The sequence below is a fragment of the Cynocephalus volans genome, chromosome 10 (assembly GCF_027409185.1).
Source record: "Cynocephalus volans isolate mCynVol1 chromosome 10, mCynVol1.pri, whole genome shotgun sequence".
Lineage (NCBI taxonomy): Eukaryota > Metazoa > Chordata > Mammalia > Dermoptera > Cynocephalidae > Cynocephalus > Cynocephalus volans.
Window position 1 is genome coordinate 80268596 of NC_084469.1, and position 15969 is coordinate 80284564.

General features: G+C 46.7%; 1 protein-coding gene across 1 annotated transcript in view; it reads right to left on the reverse strand.

Moving 5' to 3' along the window:
• NOD2 (nucleotide binding oligomerization domain containing 2) overlaps positions 1-15969 on the reverse strand; it is a 33357-nt gene that overhangs the window by 15012 nt on the left and 2376 nt on the right. Inside the window, exons 2-4 of the mRNA XM_063111524.1 lie at positions 11433-11899; positions 4764-4869; positions 368-2183 (exon numbers count right to left, since the gene is read on the reverse strand). Of these exons, the coding sequence (XP_062967594.1) occupies positions 368-2183; positions 4764-4869; positions 11433-11891 (2381 nt within the window). The 5' untranslated portion in view covers positions 11892-11899. The remainder of the gene's footprint in view (positions 1-367; positions 2184-4763; positions 4870-11432; positions 11900-15969) is intronic.

Here is a 15969-nt window from a genome sequence, read left to right on the forward strand (position 1 = left end):
AAACCCAGCACTGCCATTTCTTGTGTTGACCTGGACAAGTTACTTCACTTGTCTAAGCCTCAAATCAAGGATATTGGGGATAATAATGTCCCTGTCTATAGCTCAGGGGGGTTGTAGAGATTAGATGAGCTAATTCTGGGAAGTGTTGCACAGTGGCTGGCACACAGGACATTCGATAAAGTATGGCTATGGTTATCATATATGGAAACTAAAGCCCAGAATGGGGAAAGGATCTGGCCAGGATTGCACAGAAAGGTCAGAGCTGGGGCTGGGCCCAGACTTCTAGATCTCAGCTCGGTGCTTCCACACCCAACCTAGATGGTGGCATATCCCCGCTGCCTGACCAGCAATGCCCAGCAACACTCACTAAAGAGCCTTGCAGATGCTGAGGCAAGGCAGCAGCTGCTCCACGCCAATGTCACCTACAGAGTTGTAGTCCAGCTGCAGGGCCACAGGCTGCCGGAGGTGCCTCAGCACGAAAGCCAGGGCAGCACACTCAGCAGGGCCCACATTGCAAAATGTCAACTTGAGGTGCCCGACATTCAGCCCATGTGCAGCCTCCCTTGCCAGCCGCTCCTCCTGCATCTCGTACAGGCTCCGGATGAGCCAGATGAACCCGGGCATGGCGTGCATGCTCTTGGCCTCACCTGGCACGGCTGGCGGGATGGAGTGGAAGTGCTTGCGCAGGCTGCGAGCCAGACACCAGCGGGCACAGGCCCGGCGCCGGAGCAGGACCTTCTCTGACACCTGGCAATCGGCCAGCAGGGCCTGGTGCTCCCGTGACAATAGCCCCACCAGGAAGGTCGCAGTGATCTGAAGGTTATGCAGCTCAGCCTTCTGCAGCAAAGCTGACACACTGTCCTCCTTGTATCCCAAGCCCGGGATGCATAGCATGGGCAACAACTTGGCCAGTGGTGAACGGCCCAGCCTGTGACAATTGAACAGGTATCTGAGTGAGGCTGGTGGCAGGTCTGCACTGAGCACCAGGAAGAACGCAGCAAAGAAGCACTGGAAAGTGATGTGCAGGAATTCCAGGGGGGCCAAATTCCCTGGCACAACATTTTTGGCATGTACCAAGAAGCCGAGAGAAACATCTTCAGGATCAACCTGTGCTGCCTGGAGCTGCTGGGCTGAGAACACATAGGAGCACGTGCCCAGGCCCCAGAGGGCCAGCTGGCCAAGGTGCAGGAGGGTGGGGAGACTGCCTCGAAGGAGGCCAGGTCCCAGGCTGTGGGAGGCTGAGTCTGGGGTGGAGGCATGCAGCAGAAAATGCTGCAGGATCAGCAGGTACATATCCGTGGTGGTCTTTGGGGATGCTCCATCCTGCAGCAACAGTTCCTGGTAGCATTTGGACACCATCCATGAGAAGACAGGAAGGTGACACAGACCATGCAGAGCTGAGGTCCCTTGGAGCAGGCGGATGAGGCGGTCTGCCACCCCAGGCTCACGATGGCACTTCCTCAGATATAGCTGGATGCCCTCTTCAGAGAAGCCCTTGAGGTTAAACTCTGTGCGGATGTACTTCCTGAGGAACGCCGACACTGCATCTGGACGGCTGGTCAATACCTTGCGGGCATTCTTCAGCAGATTGCCCTGCAGAAGATTGAACAGCAGATTCTGGACAGATGTGGGGTCAGTTGGCGAGCAGTGACGCTCACGATCTGTGAACCGGAACCTGAACTCATCAAAGCCGTCAAAGGTTAACAGAATGCGTTCAGGGTGGTCAAGGAGGAACTGTAAGATATCCTGTTGGCCAATGTCAGGCCAACAGCAGTACTCAAAGAGCAGTGTCCGGACAGACAATGGTTTGGCCACACACTGCAGCTGCCTGCAACTGAATGGGAAGACGAAGAGAAATTCCTGGAAGTCCCGCCCTGTGGCCCACAGCAAATGCAGCCGCTGCAGGAGCGTGCTTTTGCCGCTGCCTGCTTCACCCACCACCAGCACGGTGTCCGCATCTTCGTTGAGGTGGCCATGGGTGCTGAAGAGCTCCTCCAGGACCAGGGTGGCAGGGCTCTTCTGTGGGGGTCCAGCCATGCCCGCCTCTGTCCGGACCTCCAGGATATTCTCCGTGTATATGTCCTCTAGGCAAAGATTCTCTGCCCCATCATAGGTACTGAGGAAGCGTGACTGAGCAGATACTGTGGTCCTCAGCTTGGACATGTACTTCTTACATGCGGCATCTGGAAGACAGCAGAGGCAAATGAGGTTGGGACATGGTGAACTTGGGACCTGACCAGAAAGCAGGCTGCATGGGGGAGTACAATGTTATTGATGGGAGAGTATAGCCCATCCTGGCTCCTCCACTCACAAGCTGTGGACTTTGAGGGCAGTCACAGAAACTTCCTAAGACTCAGTTTCCTCCCCTGTAAAGTGGGACAAACGGTGGTCACTACTTTATAGTTTTTACATGGATCAACTAAGACAATGCATGTCAGGTGTTTAGTACAGGGTTCAACACAAAGTAAGTGCTCAAAAGACATTAGCTACCCCCTATTATGGTGACTGACATCAGGAAGAGATGTCGAAGATTAGAAGGGGCTAGGGTCAGAAGACCTGCGTTCTGATGCCTGTCCTGCCATATTGGCTGGGGGGCCTTAGACAAGTCCCGTCACCCCTCAGCCTCAGCTGCCTCTTTCCAGAGGGAAATAGAAGGTGTAAGGGCTCAGGAGCCCAGTTTCTGAAGTCAGACACACCTGTGTTTGAAACCTTCTCCACCATTAACTCGGACAAGTCACTTGACCTTCCGGGCTTCAGTTTTCTTATTTGTAAAAGTGGGGACAACCCACACCTTGAAGGATTCTTTCAGGAGGCAATTAGATAAATTAGAGTTTAGACGATTTATCATTATTATTAATGGGTATGGTAGACACAACAATGGTCCCCCAAAGATGTCCATGTCCTGATCCCTAGAACCTGTGAATATGTGACCTCACATGGCAGAAGGGACTCAGCAGATGTGATGAAGTTAGAGACCTTGAGATGGGGAGATGAGCCTGCATTACCTGGTGGGCCTAGCACTGGAAGATCACCAGGATGCCTGGGCCAATCCTGCCTCCACCTCCCCCTCCTCCTCACGCACCCCCTGAAGGAAGAGTTCCCATGCACGGGTGTGTCCAGACGGCTGCCACTCTTCCTTCATCATTCTGATACCAACGTGAGCAAACCACTTCTTGCATCAGAGTTTAGTTCTCCTTTCATGAAATGGGGAAGTGCTGGCCCAGAGTCCCAGGCTGGCAGGACATCAGCACAGTTCACCCCATCACAGCCTCATGCCCCCAACCAAGTACTGCCCATTTGTTCTTAACCCAAAGGCTAATGAGTCATTTCCACGGAGCTCTTAGTTCACTGCAGAGTATCTGTAGAGTCATAAGGGGTGGCCTGTGTTTGTGCCCTATGTATGCATCTCCTCTTTTGTTCCCAGAGCTGATGATTGCTGTCACTCTTTCTGACCTCTGGATATACCAAGAGCACTGAACAGAGACCACAGGATAGCCGTCTTCCTCTCCAATATCCTGATTTCCAATAATGGTTTTCTAGTCATCACCAATGATATCGAAATTCTCAAAAATAAAAATAAAAAGTGTCTCTCATTTTAAAAAGAAATATGAAGGTACTTCAGAAAGTTCACAGAAAGTTTCATGTTATACTTTAGTTTTTTTTTTTCCCTGACCTTTTTAAAGTATCCTTATAAACATGTCAATTGTCACCTGTAGAAGCATGAGGAATCTTACACCATGTCACTGTGTTACAAAGCCTGAATAGCCAGCTATACTTGATGATGTCAACAACAAGCATGAACCCAGGGCCAAGTCGGGCACCCTGCTCAGGCTGTGCATCCCCTGTCATGCACCAATATCTATATCCTGTTCTTAGATGGGATGGTACACATCCACATGCCCAGCACGGGCTTCCAGACACCTCTCCCACAGGCACACTCACTGCACAGAGGGCAGGGCCCAGGATTATAAACCCATCTGCCAGCACTATGCACAGCTTGGGGGCCTTTACTGCCATGGAACTTTCCTGATGGTGATGCGGGAGCAAGACTCAGAGAGTTCTAGGCTTGCATCCTCTCTTTACAACTGATGATTTCTTCTCCCAAGAAAAGAGAAAATGTAGGTGGGGACAGTTTACAACAGACCGATCTTCTACTGAATCACTTAACTTCCTTGCTCAGTTTCCACATCTGTAATGTAGAGAAAACACCTACTTCTCCAGATTGTTGCAAAGAGCAGGTATTGTCCGTAAAGCACCTGGCAGGATGCCTAGTATGTTCAGGCTGTGCTGTCCAAGCCTCTCCCATTCCAGGGTTTGGTTGGTGACCATGGGCACTGAGGGATACCACATTACCTAAATCCAATTGGTTCTTGAGTTTCTGATCATCAGTAGCTAAATTTCAGAGATCAAGAGATACGAGCCCTATCTCAAAAAGCATATCCACATTTTTTTTTGGTACAGATAATAAGAGTGTGGATAGCAAGGAACACCTATAGTTAGCCCTCAATAAGTAAATTCTTGCTCCAATTATCATTATGCAGTGTGGGAAGTAATAAAAACTAATAGCTAATATTACACACTTTCATCCCTCTAATCTTCCTAATAGCCCATTGAGGCAGTGTTAGCCTTAAAATGAGGAAACTGAGTTTTAAGGAGGCTTATGCAGCCAGTTTGTGGGATGTTAACTGACGTGTGTTTGCTCTTAACCATGAATCTGCACTGACTTCCTTTCCCTTTCCGACTAACTGAGAACATACACGTACCTTCAAAAGGCAGGGCTAATGTGACTGGTAATTCCTGGACATGTTGTAGAAGGAAGGCAGCCAATCCATTCGACTTCACTGTGGCAAGATCAAGCAGCCTTCTTGCCTATGGGAAAAGCAAAAGTCCTTATTTTTCCATAAAGGCTGACAGAGCAGTGTGGCAAGGCTTCTACGGAGCAGTACAATTTCATAGGCATCACTCTTCCACCACAATCAAAGGCCAGAAAAACAAACAAACAACCATATGAGTTTAAAGAAGTTAATACAGTATTGGATGGTGAATTGAACACACACATCCAATCTGGCTCCCTCTAAAAGAGGTAATAACTAAAAAAATAAACAAAATAAAAAAGATATAAGCCTACAAGCCTACAAAGACAGGGAAAGTGATTCTGGAAGTTGTAAATCATTCGGAAGAGAAGTGATTTCATCAAGCTTCATGGCTTGAATGCATGAATACAACCTGTGATCATGACTTCCAGATTTTCGTCTCTAGCCTGAACTGTCCCCTTGAACCTTGGACTTCCACATCCAACTGCCCATTTTCCATCTCCACTTAAATGTTTCAGAAACACCTCCAGTATCACATGTTCAGAACTAAACTCCTCATCTACTTACACACATGCCAAACCTATAGCTGCCTTCATCTCAGAGTATGTCAATTCCATCCTTCCAGTTGTTCAGCTCCAAAGTTTTGGAGTCACCCTTGAAGCCTCTCTGCAATCCATCAGCAAATCCTGTTGGCTCCACCTTCAAAGTATATCCAGAACAGCACTATCCAGTAGAAATATAATGCAAGATACAAATGCAAGCTACCTGTGTAATTTCAAATCTTCTAACAGCCACATTGTAAAAAGTAAAAAGAAATAGATGAAATAAATTTTAATCATACATTCTATTTAACCCCCCAAGATATCCAAATTATTACCATTTCAACAGGCAATCAATATAAAAAATCAGCAAGATATGTTCCATTCTTTCTTTTGTATTAAGTCTTCAAAATCTGATGTGCATTGTGCACTTACAGGATCTCCATGGGAACTCGCACGTTTCAAGGGCTCAATAGCCATAAGTGGCCAGTGTATACACATTGGACACATAGCCACACTGGTCTCCCTTCTTCTGTTTCTGTTCCCACAGTCTATTTTCGAAACCACAGCCAAAGTATAATCCTTTATAAATAAAAGTCAGATCATACCACTCCTGTTTACAAAAGTCCCAACGGCTTCCCCAGTTTCTCAGAGTCAAAGCCCAAGTCCAACAGTCAGCCTCAAGGACCTCCTCTGACCTCACCTGTTCTCCTTCCCCTCGCTCACTCCACTTAGCTCACTGGCCTCCTGATTCCTAAGAATACTAGGCATGCTCCTACCTCTGAGCCTTTGCCCCAGCTGTCCCCTATGTCCAAATGTCCTTCTCCCAGCTATTCACATGGCTAATTCCCTCACCTCCTTCAAGTCTTTGCTCAAATTTCATCTTCTCATTGAGAACTCTCTGGCTATTCTATTTAAAATTGAAGTCACTTTTTCTCCACCCCGCCCCAAGACTTCAACTTCCAAACCCACTTTACTTACTTTCTACAGCCGTTATTACCTTCTAACATACTCTGTAATTTGCTTCCTTTTGCTTATTGTCTATCTCTCCCCACAGGACTGTGAGAAGCTCCGGGATAAGGATTTTTGTCCGTTTTGTTCACTGAGGTGTCCCCAGCACCTGGAAGACTGCCTGGCTTAGACAAGGGGCTCAAGGACTTGCTGAATGAATTAATGGTAATGAACTTAGAAGACTCCTGAAAGCCAAATCCTAAGCCAAAAAATGGAGGAATTGAAAACCACACAATGTATATCCTGGAATCTGGAAAGAGTTCTGAACTATCAGCATCAGGTACCTTTCGAACTGAAGGAAATGACTAAAACAAGAAGAACCAAGTCAAAGTGGTTTATGAAACAGATCTCCGGTTTCCCTTACCCACTCCAAATTACTAATAACCATTCCTGCCCACCATGGCAAACTCTGAAGATTTATATTCTGGAAAGGGCAAAAGAGAGGGTCCTTGGACTATGAGATACCGGGCACAATTACAGAAGTGGATGTCATATCTCAGAGGGTTTAAATGACCTAAGGCAAAATGAATGCTGAGTGCTGAGAATTTTCCTTACCACCTAGCCCTCTTAACCACTGGGCTCCCAGAATTCCAGCAGTCAGGCTTTACCCCCAGGTATAAGGTCTGTGGTCTACCCAGGGAACTTGGTTAGCCCAGGAGGAAAGACCTAAAGATATAAACACCGCCATTTCTCCAAATGTCTACAGTGAAATTCATGGTAGACAAGTTTCACCTTCATGCTCAGTAAGTTCTAAAGTCCTCTATTTCAATCATTAGAAAGACAACCACGGATTATCATATACCAAATAAAGGCATCTAATGTGGAAGATAGAAGCCAAACAAGTGGGAGAAAGGGAAAGTAACTTGTAGGATAGAAAGTTTATGCAGGATAACAAACAAACAAACAAAAACCCAACTATCGTTACAATCCCTAAGTAAAAGAAGATATTGCATTCATAAAACAAGAGCAAGATGCTATAATAAAGGAACAGCTCTTGCAAATTAAAAGTATGATAGCAAAAATGAAAAATTCAGAAGTTTAAAGATAAAGTTGAGAATATCATACAAAAAGTAGAACAAAACACACAGAGATGGAAAATAGAAGAATTAAAGGATCAGTCAAGGAATTCTAACATTCAAATAATAATAGTTGCATAAAGAGAGGCAAGAGAAAATAGAGAGGAAATCATCGATAAAAAATCAAGAAAGTTTTCCAGAACATAAAGATATGAGTTTCCAGAAACAAAATGCCTCTTGGGTGGTAAGCACAATAGAAGAATACCAAGGCACATAAATGCAAAATTTCAGAATGTTGGGGAGTAAAAGAAAATTTTACAAGCTTCCAGAAAGAGTTATAAAATGGTTTTGGAATTCCTAGCAGCAGCACTGAGAAGATAATGAAATGATGCTGTCAAAATTCTGAAGGAAAATTTTGGCCAATCCAGAATTTTGTACCTAGCTAAACTACCAGTCAAGTGTGAGAGAACTTTTAGACATGTAAGAGCTCAGAAATTTTAACACCCATATACTCATTCTAAAGAATTGAATGGAGGATATGATCCATCAAAATGGAGTAAACCAGGAGAGATGAAGACATAGTATTCATGATACAGAAGACCCAACACAGGAGGACTATGAAGGGAAATCTCAGGATAATGGCTGAGTACTACAAGTAGAGGGCCACCAGCTCAGACAGAATGGAGCAGTGACTCAAGACTGAGACATGTTGAGGGCAGTTATCTCCTAGATGTGCTAGCATGCCTGGCCCTAATCCTTATCTATTTGGCTGGTCTTCACCGTGGAATAATTATCATTCCTTCTCTCAGTTCCTGCTACCTGAGTCTGCTGATGACATTTATTTCACCCCACAGAAGCGTTTTGCTTTGACCTATTCCTTGGAGCTAGAATAGCCTTTGACAAGCTTACAACTGAACATATAGAACAACCCACTTCCTCTGACAATATTCCTGCTAGACACCCAGTTCCTGACTCACAGTGGCCCCATGAGGTCCTCCAGCTGTAATGAGCCCTATGTTTCCCCAGACTCATTCATGACCTTGTCCCCCAACTTCCCAGAAGGGGCTCTTATAAACTCCCATGGAAGGTGAAGCCAGAATATGTTCCTGAGACCCTGGTCCGCTGCCCTGACCTGGGAGCCTTCCTCTAAGAAAGGTCAATATTATCCTTTCCTTACACAGCTATGTTTGGCTTGCTACTCAGTTTTTCAAAATAAAACAATATATTGTTTGGAGATTTATCTTAAAAGATGCTAAAACTATAATGAAAAGCAAAGGAATGGTTAACACAAAAGTCAGGCTAGTGGTTACATCTAGTAGGTGCAATTGAAGAAGGGCCCAGGTACTGGTAGCATTCTATTTCTTAACCTGGTGATGGGAACATGTTTATACCACACATAAAAAATTTATACACTCTTCTGTAGGCATGCTGCGTTTTTCAATTAAAAAACATTTAAATTAATATTATGATAGGAGCCAAGCAATTCAGAGTTCAGTCTGATATCTCAGCCCTATCATCTTTAGCAGCTGCATGAGTCAGACAGACAGTCGGTATTACAGCTGGTGTTACCAGCCTTGTTTCTCAACAACTGTTATGCCCAATTGAGCAAGTTTACCACATCATGCCCGTACGTTTTATGACAAGGAGAGAAGAGCACGAGCTTGGAAGAAAACAGGCCTGAACTCAAATTCTAGCTCAGCCACTTCCCAGAGGGGTGATTTGGGCAGTTTCTTCATTGTTAGGAAACAGTGTAGTCACACTATACACTTGGAAGGATGTAGTGAGGCTTAAATGAGATAATACAGAAAAGGGGCTGAGTATAGTGCCTGGCAAACAGGCACTCACTCGGTAAACAGGAGCAATGGGTATTTTAGAGATTTAATTCTTTAACCTGAATTTTGTTTCATTCTGCAGCATTTTTCAGTCCCCAACCTGTAATAAATGACAACCACTTCTTTGTAGAAAATTAAAAGATCAATTGGAGGGACATGTTAATTGGATATACCACAAGTGCCCCCCGACACTGAATCAGAAATTCAGCCACTGAAGGCTACCAAATCAGAGAATCATAAAATTCAGAGCTCAAGGAAGATTCAGAGAGGGCTGGATTCTGAAAACTCAAACCTCAGGCAGTGCAGTCCCTTTGTAATCTCCTACAATCCTCAGATCTGCTGTCCACCATCCCTTCCACCCACTCAGCTCAGTCCCAGCCCTCAATGTGTGCTTTTGCTGTCTACTTAGCCCTTTCTTAACATGGATTCTTAGATCATTAAAATTCAGCTTATCTTTTTTCCTAATCTAAGCATTTAAAGTTATAAATTTCCCTCTATGCTCTGCTTTAGCTGCATCCCATAGATCTTGATAAATAATATTCTCATTATTGTTTGGTTCTAAATGTTTTCTGATTTCCATTATGATTTCTTCTTTGATCCATTAGTTATCCCACTTTCTCTTATTCACCAATCCAAATACTTCCTCTATTCATGCCCTGTCTCCTCTGGGCCCTAGGGATCTAGGCTACCTTCTCCAAAACCCTCAGAGCATCCAGACCAGACCACACTGCTGAATGCTTGATCCAAGATGACAAAACACAATCTTGTAACTTCTCGGGTGGGTTGATTTGCTCTCCTCAACAGATCATAAGAGACACCAAAGTAGGTATAATAACTAATATGTCTTCTATAAATCCCTTGGAGCCAGGCTCAAGGAGGTGGTGCTCAGGGTATAATTGGAGGTTTCATGTGCACTTATTAGAAGGGACTACACCATGCCTGCTCTGTAAATACTTTGCTACCTTGAGCCATCTTTAGATCAGCCTTGAAGACAAATTAGTTTATTTCATCAATCTCAACCTAGGCTTACCTACACTCACTTGGACACCAAATTTATTTTTTAAAAATAGACAAAAATAAAAACTAGAAATTCCCCCAAACTAGCCCATCCTAACACTGCAATACAATTCTGGTTTATTCATTCATTTAATAATTAATTTATTTCATCAACAAGTATTTATCAAGTATCTACTATATGCAAAACACTCTGAACATAACAGATTTTAAGACAGAGCCTGGCACGTAGTGAACATCTAATAGATTCTGCAGAATAAATTAATGAATAAATTAATGATGAATGAATGAGTGAAGGCCGTAGGTCCGGCACTGACTAGTTAGTGTGGACCAAACCACTTTCCTGGGCCTCAATTTCCCGATCTATAAAGAGGGATGTTAATAACTATTCCATCTGCCTCAACTGGAGGCCTGAGGATCACGGTTGGGAAGAAAATAAAACAAAGAGTTTCAAAAATACCCAATAGACACTTTTCTGTCCTTGTGTTCTCTGTTGAATCATTGCATTTTCAGGGGCAGTTATATTCCAACTCTGAACATCTGTGATGTAATGCAATTTCATATAAGAAAGCCTAGGTGGACATTTAAACTATATTAGTATGTAGTATTAGTATATTAGTATGTAGCTACATTAGTTATTAAATACAGATTTAATATAATAAAGTGTTATGATCTATTGAGCTGTTCATTTAAAACAGACAGCAATAAAAATATATAAATGTGTATAAATACAGGATATCACTCATAACAGAAATAACAGCAGCCAGTGATAACATTAATGGGTACTTAATATGTGCCAGACACCATTCTAAGCATTACACAAATTGACTCACTGAATTCTCCCAAGAACCTTGTAGGATAGGTACTATACAACTATTATCAATGTTTTATAGATGTGGAAACTGAGACAGGAGGGACTAAGGATGGAAAGTTCCATAGAGAAGCCTGAAGTCACATGGAGCTGACCTTGAATCTGCCTCATTCCGGCTTCAGAATCCAAGTCTTGGCCACTACACAACACTTCCCCTGAGCAGAAGTGGTATATTGCCAATAATGAAGTACAATCTTTACCTGCTTGGCTACCTTTATGGGGAAAATCCCACAGACCAAGTTACCCCATACGGCTGACTTCACAAGGACAAATCAGTCGTGGTGACTAAGCACCCTTTTCTTGTGAATTCTGTTGACCCAGCACGAGTGCCTTACCCTCTGGGATGACGTGAAGATCGGCAACCTGATTTCATCACTTTCATACTGGTTGAGAAAGCCCCGCTCCTGTGCCAGGTCCAGCACGCCCTCCACATGGCTGTAGAGTCTCCTGACAATGGCTGGCCGGTGACTCTGCAGGTCCTGGGCTGGGTGGAGTGAGTGGGGGTCCCAGTGGCCATGCAGCTCGGGGAACTGGCTATCAGCCTGGGCCTCCTGGACAGCTGCAATGAGCTTCTGACAGCCCCAAGCACCCTTCTTCCAGACAGTGTCCAGGAGGCGCCTAGCCAAGTGGGAGAGAGGCTGGCCCAGGAGGCTGAGGCCCTCATAGTCCTCCCAGGAGAGGACTTCCCAGGACAGCAACCAGTCCAGGATGCTCTCGAAGCCCTCCAGGGACCCCGAGACCAGCAGCCCCACCAGCTGGCTCCTCTGTGCCTGAAAAGCCTCCTGGGAGCACATTTCACAACCTGGGGAGGAGAGCAAAGTCAGTACAGGACTTCTCCCGAAGCCAGGCAGGTCAGCCCCTCCCCAGGTCCAAGTCAGCCACAGTTCTGCCCTCAGACATTATCCAATCCAAGCTCTGCATGGTACAGATGTGCAAACTGAGGCCCGGAGAAAGCAAGAAACCAGCTCACAGCCCCACAGAGAGCTTGAAGCAGCCAAGAAATAAATCATCCTAACCCTTCCTGTCCTCTCCTCCTCCCCTCCCCCAACCCCACTCTTGGCTCCTCTGCTTGAATGTGGGCACAGGGAGAACTGCTTGGCCAAGGAGAACTATTTTAGTTCCCGATTTACAGCAGCCTCCACTGTGGAGATGCCCTCCCTCCCAAGCTGCCAGACATAAAGGTAACCTTGCTACCTCAGTTTCCCCATCTGGTCAGCACATATCTATGCTTCATCCCTGGCTTAAGAAGTTTTAAAAGGCTTAAGCTAATATTAAGAGCACCTGTCTCCCAAGGGATCAAGGAATTCAATCTCTTCGAGGCAGGGTGAGAGGGCTCTTCCATGCTGGCTAGATTCAGGCCACAGCAGCTTCAGTAATAGCTACTGTTTATTAAGCACTTACTACCTGCCAGGCACCATTCTAAGTGCTTTCCTGTATGAATTCACTTAACCCTCCCAACCACTCTGAAGTAAGCACTACAATCAGCCTCATATTACAGATGAAGAAACTGAGGTACAGAGAGGCTAAGTGATTTATACAACTGTCACAGCTAGACAAAGTGGAGCTAGAATTTGAACCCAAGGACTACAACCCCAGAAAGCAAGCCTTTTACTCCCTTATATTTATAACATTCACCATAGGGGCCCAGGCCCATCCCTGTGCATATAATCCACGGCTACCTCAACGGGTAGACCCACAACATTGCCATAAAGATCGCAATCAAGGTGAAGTGAAAAATCACAGTGCAAACTAAGTTGGTTCAAAGCTTACTAGTGCATTGTCCCTGTCAACACGCTCCCCGCGCACTTGCCCTTAGGCCCCCACCTCTGTCCCAGCCCTCACCACCACGCATTACAGCTGCCGCTGTTGTTCAATGACTTACTATGGGCTCACCCTGCAGACTCTGGGTTCTGGGCACTTGAGGGGAAGTGGCCTCCAGGAGCTTCTAGGCCTGGGAAGGTTCCTGAGCAGCAGAGAAAATCTCTCAATTTGGTCAGTTCTATAATTGTCACAGGGTCCAGACACAAAGGCTGGTGAACTGCCCAGAGAAAATGAAAGTGAAAGGGCGTAGCCATGGAAAAAGAAGAGGAAAGCCTGCTCCTTTTTATAAATCAGGGACATTCCGAGTCACACAAGGGAGCAGTCGCCAAGAAGCCTGGGGATTTTGCATCTTTCTTGTTGACTGTTTTAATGTCTCACTCCCTGCTTGGCCCATGTTAGAGCCTGAGTCTCGCTCATCCTGGCATCCCTAATCTTGGCCCAGCGCTGGGCACAGCGGTGGCACCATGGGAGCGTTCATGAATCAAAAATCCACTGAGGGAGGGGAGAGGCTGGAACACTCTGTGTCCATCCTCATACGGCAGCCAAGGTAAACAAAAGGAGAAATCTCCAACTCAGAAAGCCGCCAATACACAGACTGGAGGCCTTGTGCTGGTCAGATGGGGAAACTGAGGCAGTGAGGTTACCTTTGTGTCTAGCATCTTGGAAGGGAGGGCTTCTGTCTCCATGGCAGAAGCTGCTGTAAACCAGGAACTGAAGTAGTTCTCCCTGGCCAAGCAGGTCTCCTCCTGTCTGTGCCCGCATCAAAGCAGACCAGCCAAGGGCCAGGGGGTGGGGGGGAAGGGAAGGCGGAGGAGGAGAGGACAGGAAGGGGGTAGGATGAGCTCTGGGCTTGACCCTGGAGTGGTTCTCAGCTGTGGAAATGCCAGCCAAGAATACAACAGCAGCCCCCACAGCCACCCTTGTCCAGATCCTGGGGAAAATAACTAACAATTCACCCTCCTCAGAGAACAGCCCAGAAATGGGTTAGCACTTTCCCTCTGACCCCAGGACTGGCAAGTATATGCACAGCCAGGAATTAAAGAAGGCTGAAAGTTAAGCTGCAATAGGACAATGCCTGCTCCATTTACCCAGAGGCTACCTGAGGAGGGACACCTGCTCCTTTCTTCTCATCAGGAGAGCCTAGACACAAACACACATGCACACAAACCACTCGCCAAAGCTCATCAGGCTTGGGGCAGCAGGCATGGCAAAGCCATCTGTGGGCAAGTCTTGAGCAGGAAGACAAGAGCCCAGCGGCACAGGACTGGCAGGTCTAGATCTGTCCACAGACCTCACCTCCAGGGAAAATCCCAAAAGGATGGAACGGAAGCAAGAGTTGGCCAACCAGGCCACCAGAGCCAGGTAATTCTCAGCAGTTCTGGCACAAAGCCTGGTGAATCCACCATGACCTCACTGAAAGACCCCACTGGGGACATGAGACACACCAACAGATGTGCTCGCCCACAAGGGGACAAGCTGCAGGTAAGTGAGGCAGCCTGACAGTTGCTTAAGTCATACACACCAGCTAGTGACACTAGGGTTCTGTGGACACCAAGAGGGAAAGGCAGGCCCAAGCCACAAGGCTTGGCACTCTGTCCTCACACCAGCAGCTGGAAAGTCCCATCTCTTCCCGGGCCTTCTTCCAGAAACCTCAGAGCAGGGAGACTCCCCAAGGACCAATTCAGCCATCCCCCTGTCTTTGAGTAGGCATTGCCCTGTCTCAGCTTAAACATCTGGGAAGAAGGACCTGGCTTTGGTGCTGTCCTGACTAACCAGCTCAGGAAGTTCACCAGTTCAGGAAGTTCCTCATTATATCTAGCTTAAGTTTCTCCTGCTTCAGTTTAAATTGGTAGAGAGACAGAAAACACAGAGATGTTCATTCATCACCTATTTCATAAAACTGTCCCTAAAATCCTACCTCTTGCCCCTTTATTGCCTGGTCAGACCTCCCCTCTTCAGACTAAATACATCAATCTATCTCCATTTCTATTTCTTCTCTACTTCAATTACTACAACTTCAGAGTCACTATTGCCCTCTCCAAGGGGAGGCTCATACAGAGAAAGGGGCACTGCCTTGCTAAATCAGAGGGTCAAGGGGTAACCCACATGGGCCCTCCCTTATCCCCAAGCCCAGGCCTGAGCCCTGACACCTCCTTCCTTCCTGAGACCATAGCCAGCCTGCTTTCTCTGGGGCCAAGAGCCAGTTGCTTTGCTTAGGTGCTGGAATCTCAGCCGACTGGCCCCCTACAGACAGGAGACGGAGGCCCAGGAAAGCCCAATTTCTGAACTGTCCTGGGTCCCAGGTGGGGCCAAGCCTCCCCTACGGCACTGGATCCATCCCCTTCCCTTCCCCCAACCATCCTCCATTCTCTTTCCCCTTCACTGAGCTTCTCTCTCTAAGAGAACAGTTCTCACTAGTGCACAAACATACTGTAATTTCTCCATCACAAGTAAAAGCAAAGCCCTCTCTTGACCCCCCTCCCCTTATGGCTCCAATCCATTTTTTTTTTTTTTTTTTTTTTTTTTTTTACCAGTAAAGGGATCGCAACCCTCAGCACGGTGTGGTCCGCACCAAGCTCAGCCAGTGAGCGAACCAGCCATCCCTGTATAGGATTCGAACCCGTGGCCATGGCGCCACCAGCGCCGCACTCTTCCGAGTGAGCCACAGGGCCGGCCCTCCAATCCTATTTCTCAGCCCCCTTTACAGCAGGTCTCCTTGTCTGTTGCCTGTACTGCTGCTCCAAGTTCTCCCCTGCCATCCCCTCCAATAGGGTCCTCTCCCCCAGACTGCTTTGTCAAGGCCACCAGCGGACCTCCCTCGTGTTACTCAGCTCTCAGTTCCCAGCCCACATGGCGATTGCTCTGCCAAAGGCATTGGTCCTAATTGCTCTCTCCTCCTCCTTGAAGCGCTTTCCTCACCACCATCCAGAACACCCGGACTCTTTTTCTTCCCACCTCACTGGCTGTTTCTCTGTCTCCTTTGCTGGTTCCTAATGCTGGGGGCCCCAGAACTTGATGGTTGGACTTCTCTTCTCCCTATCACTTGCTCTC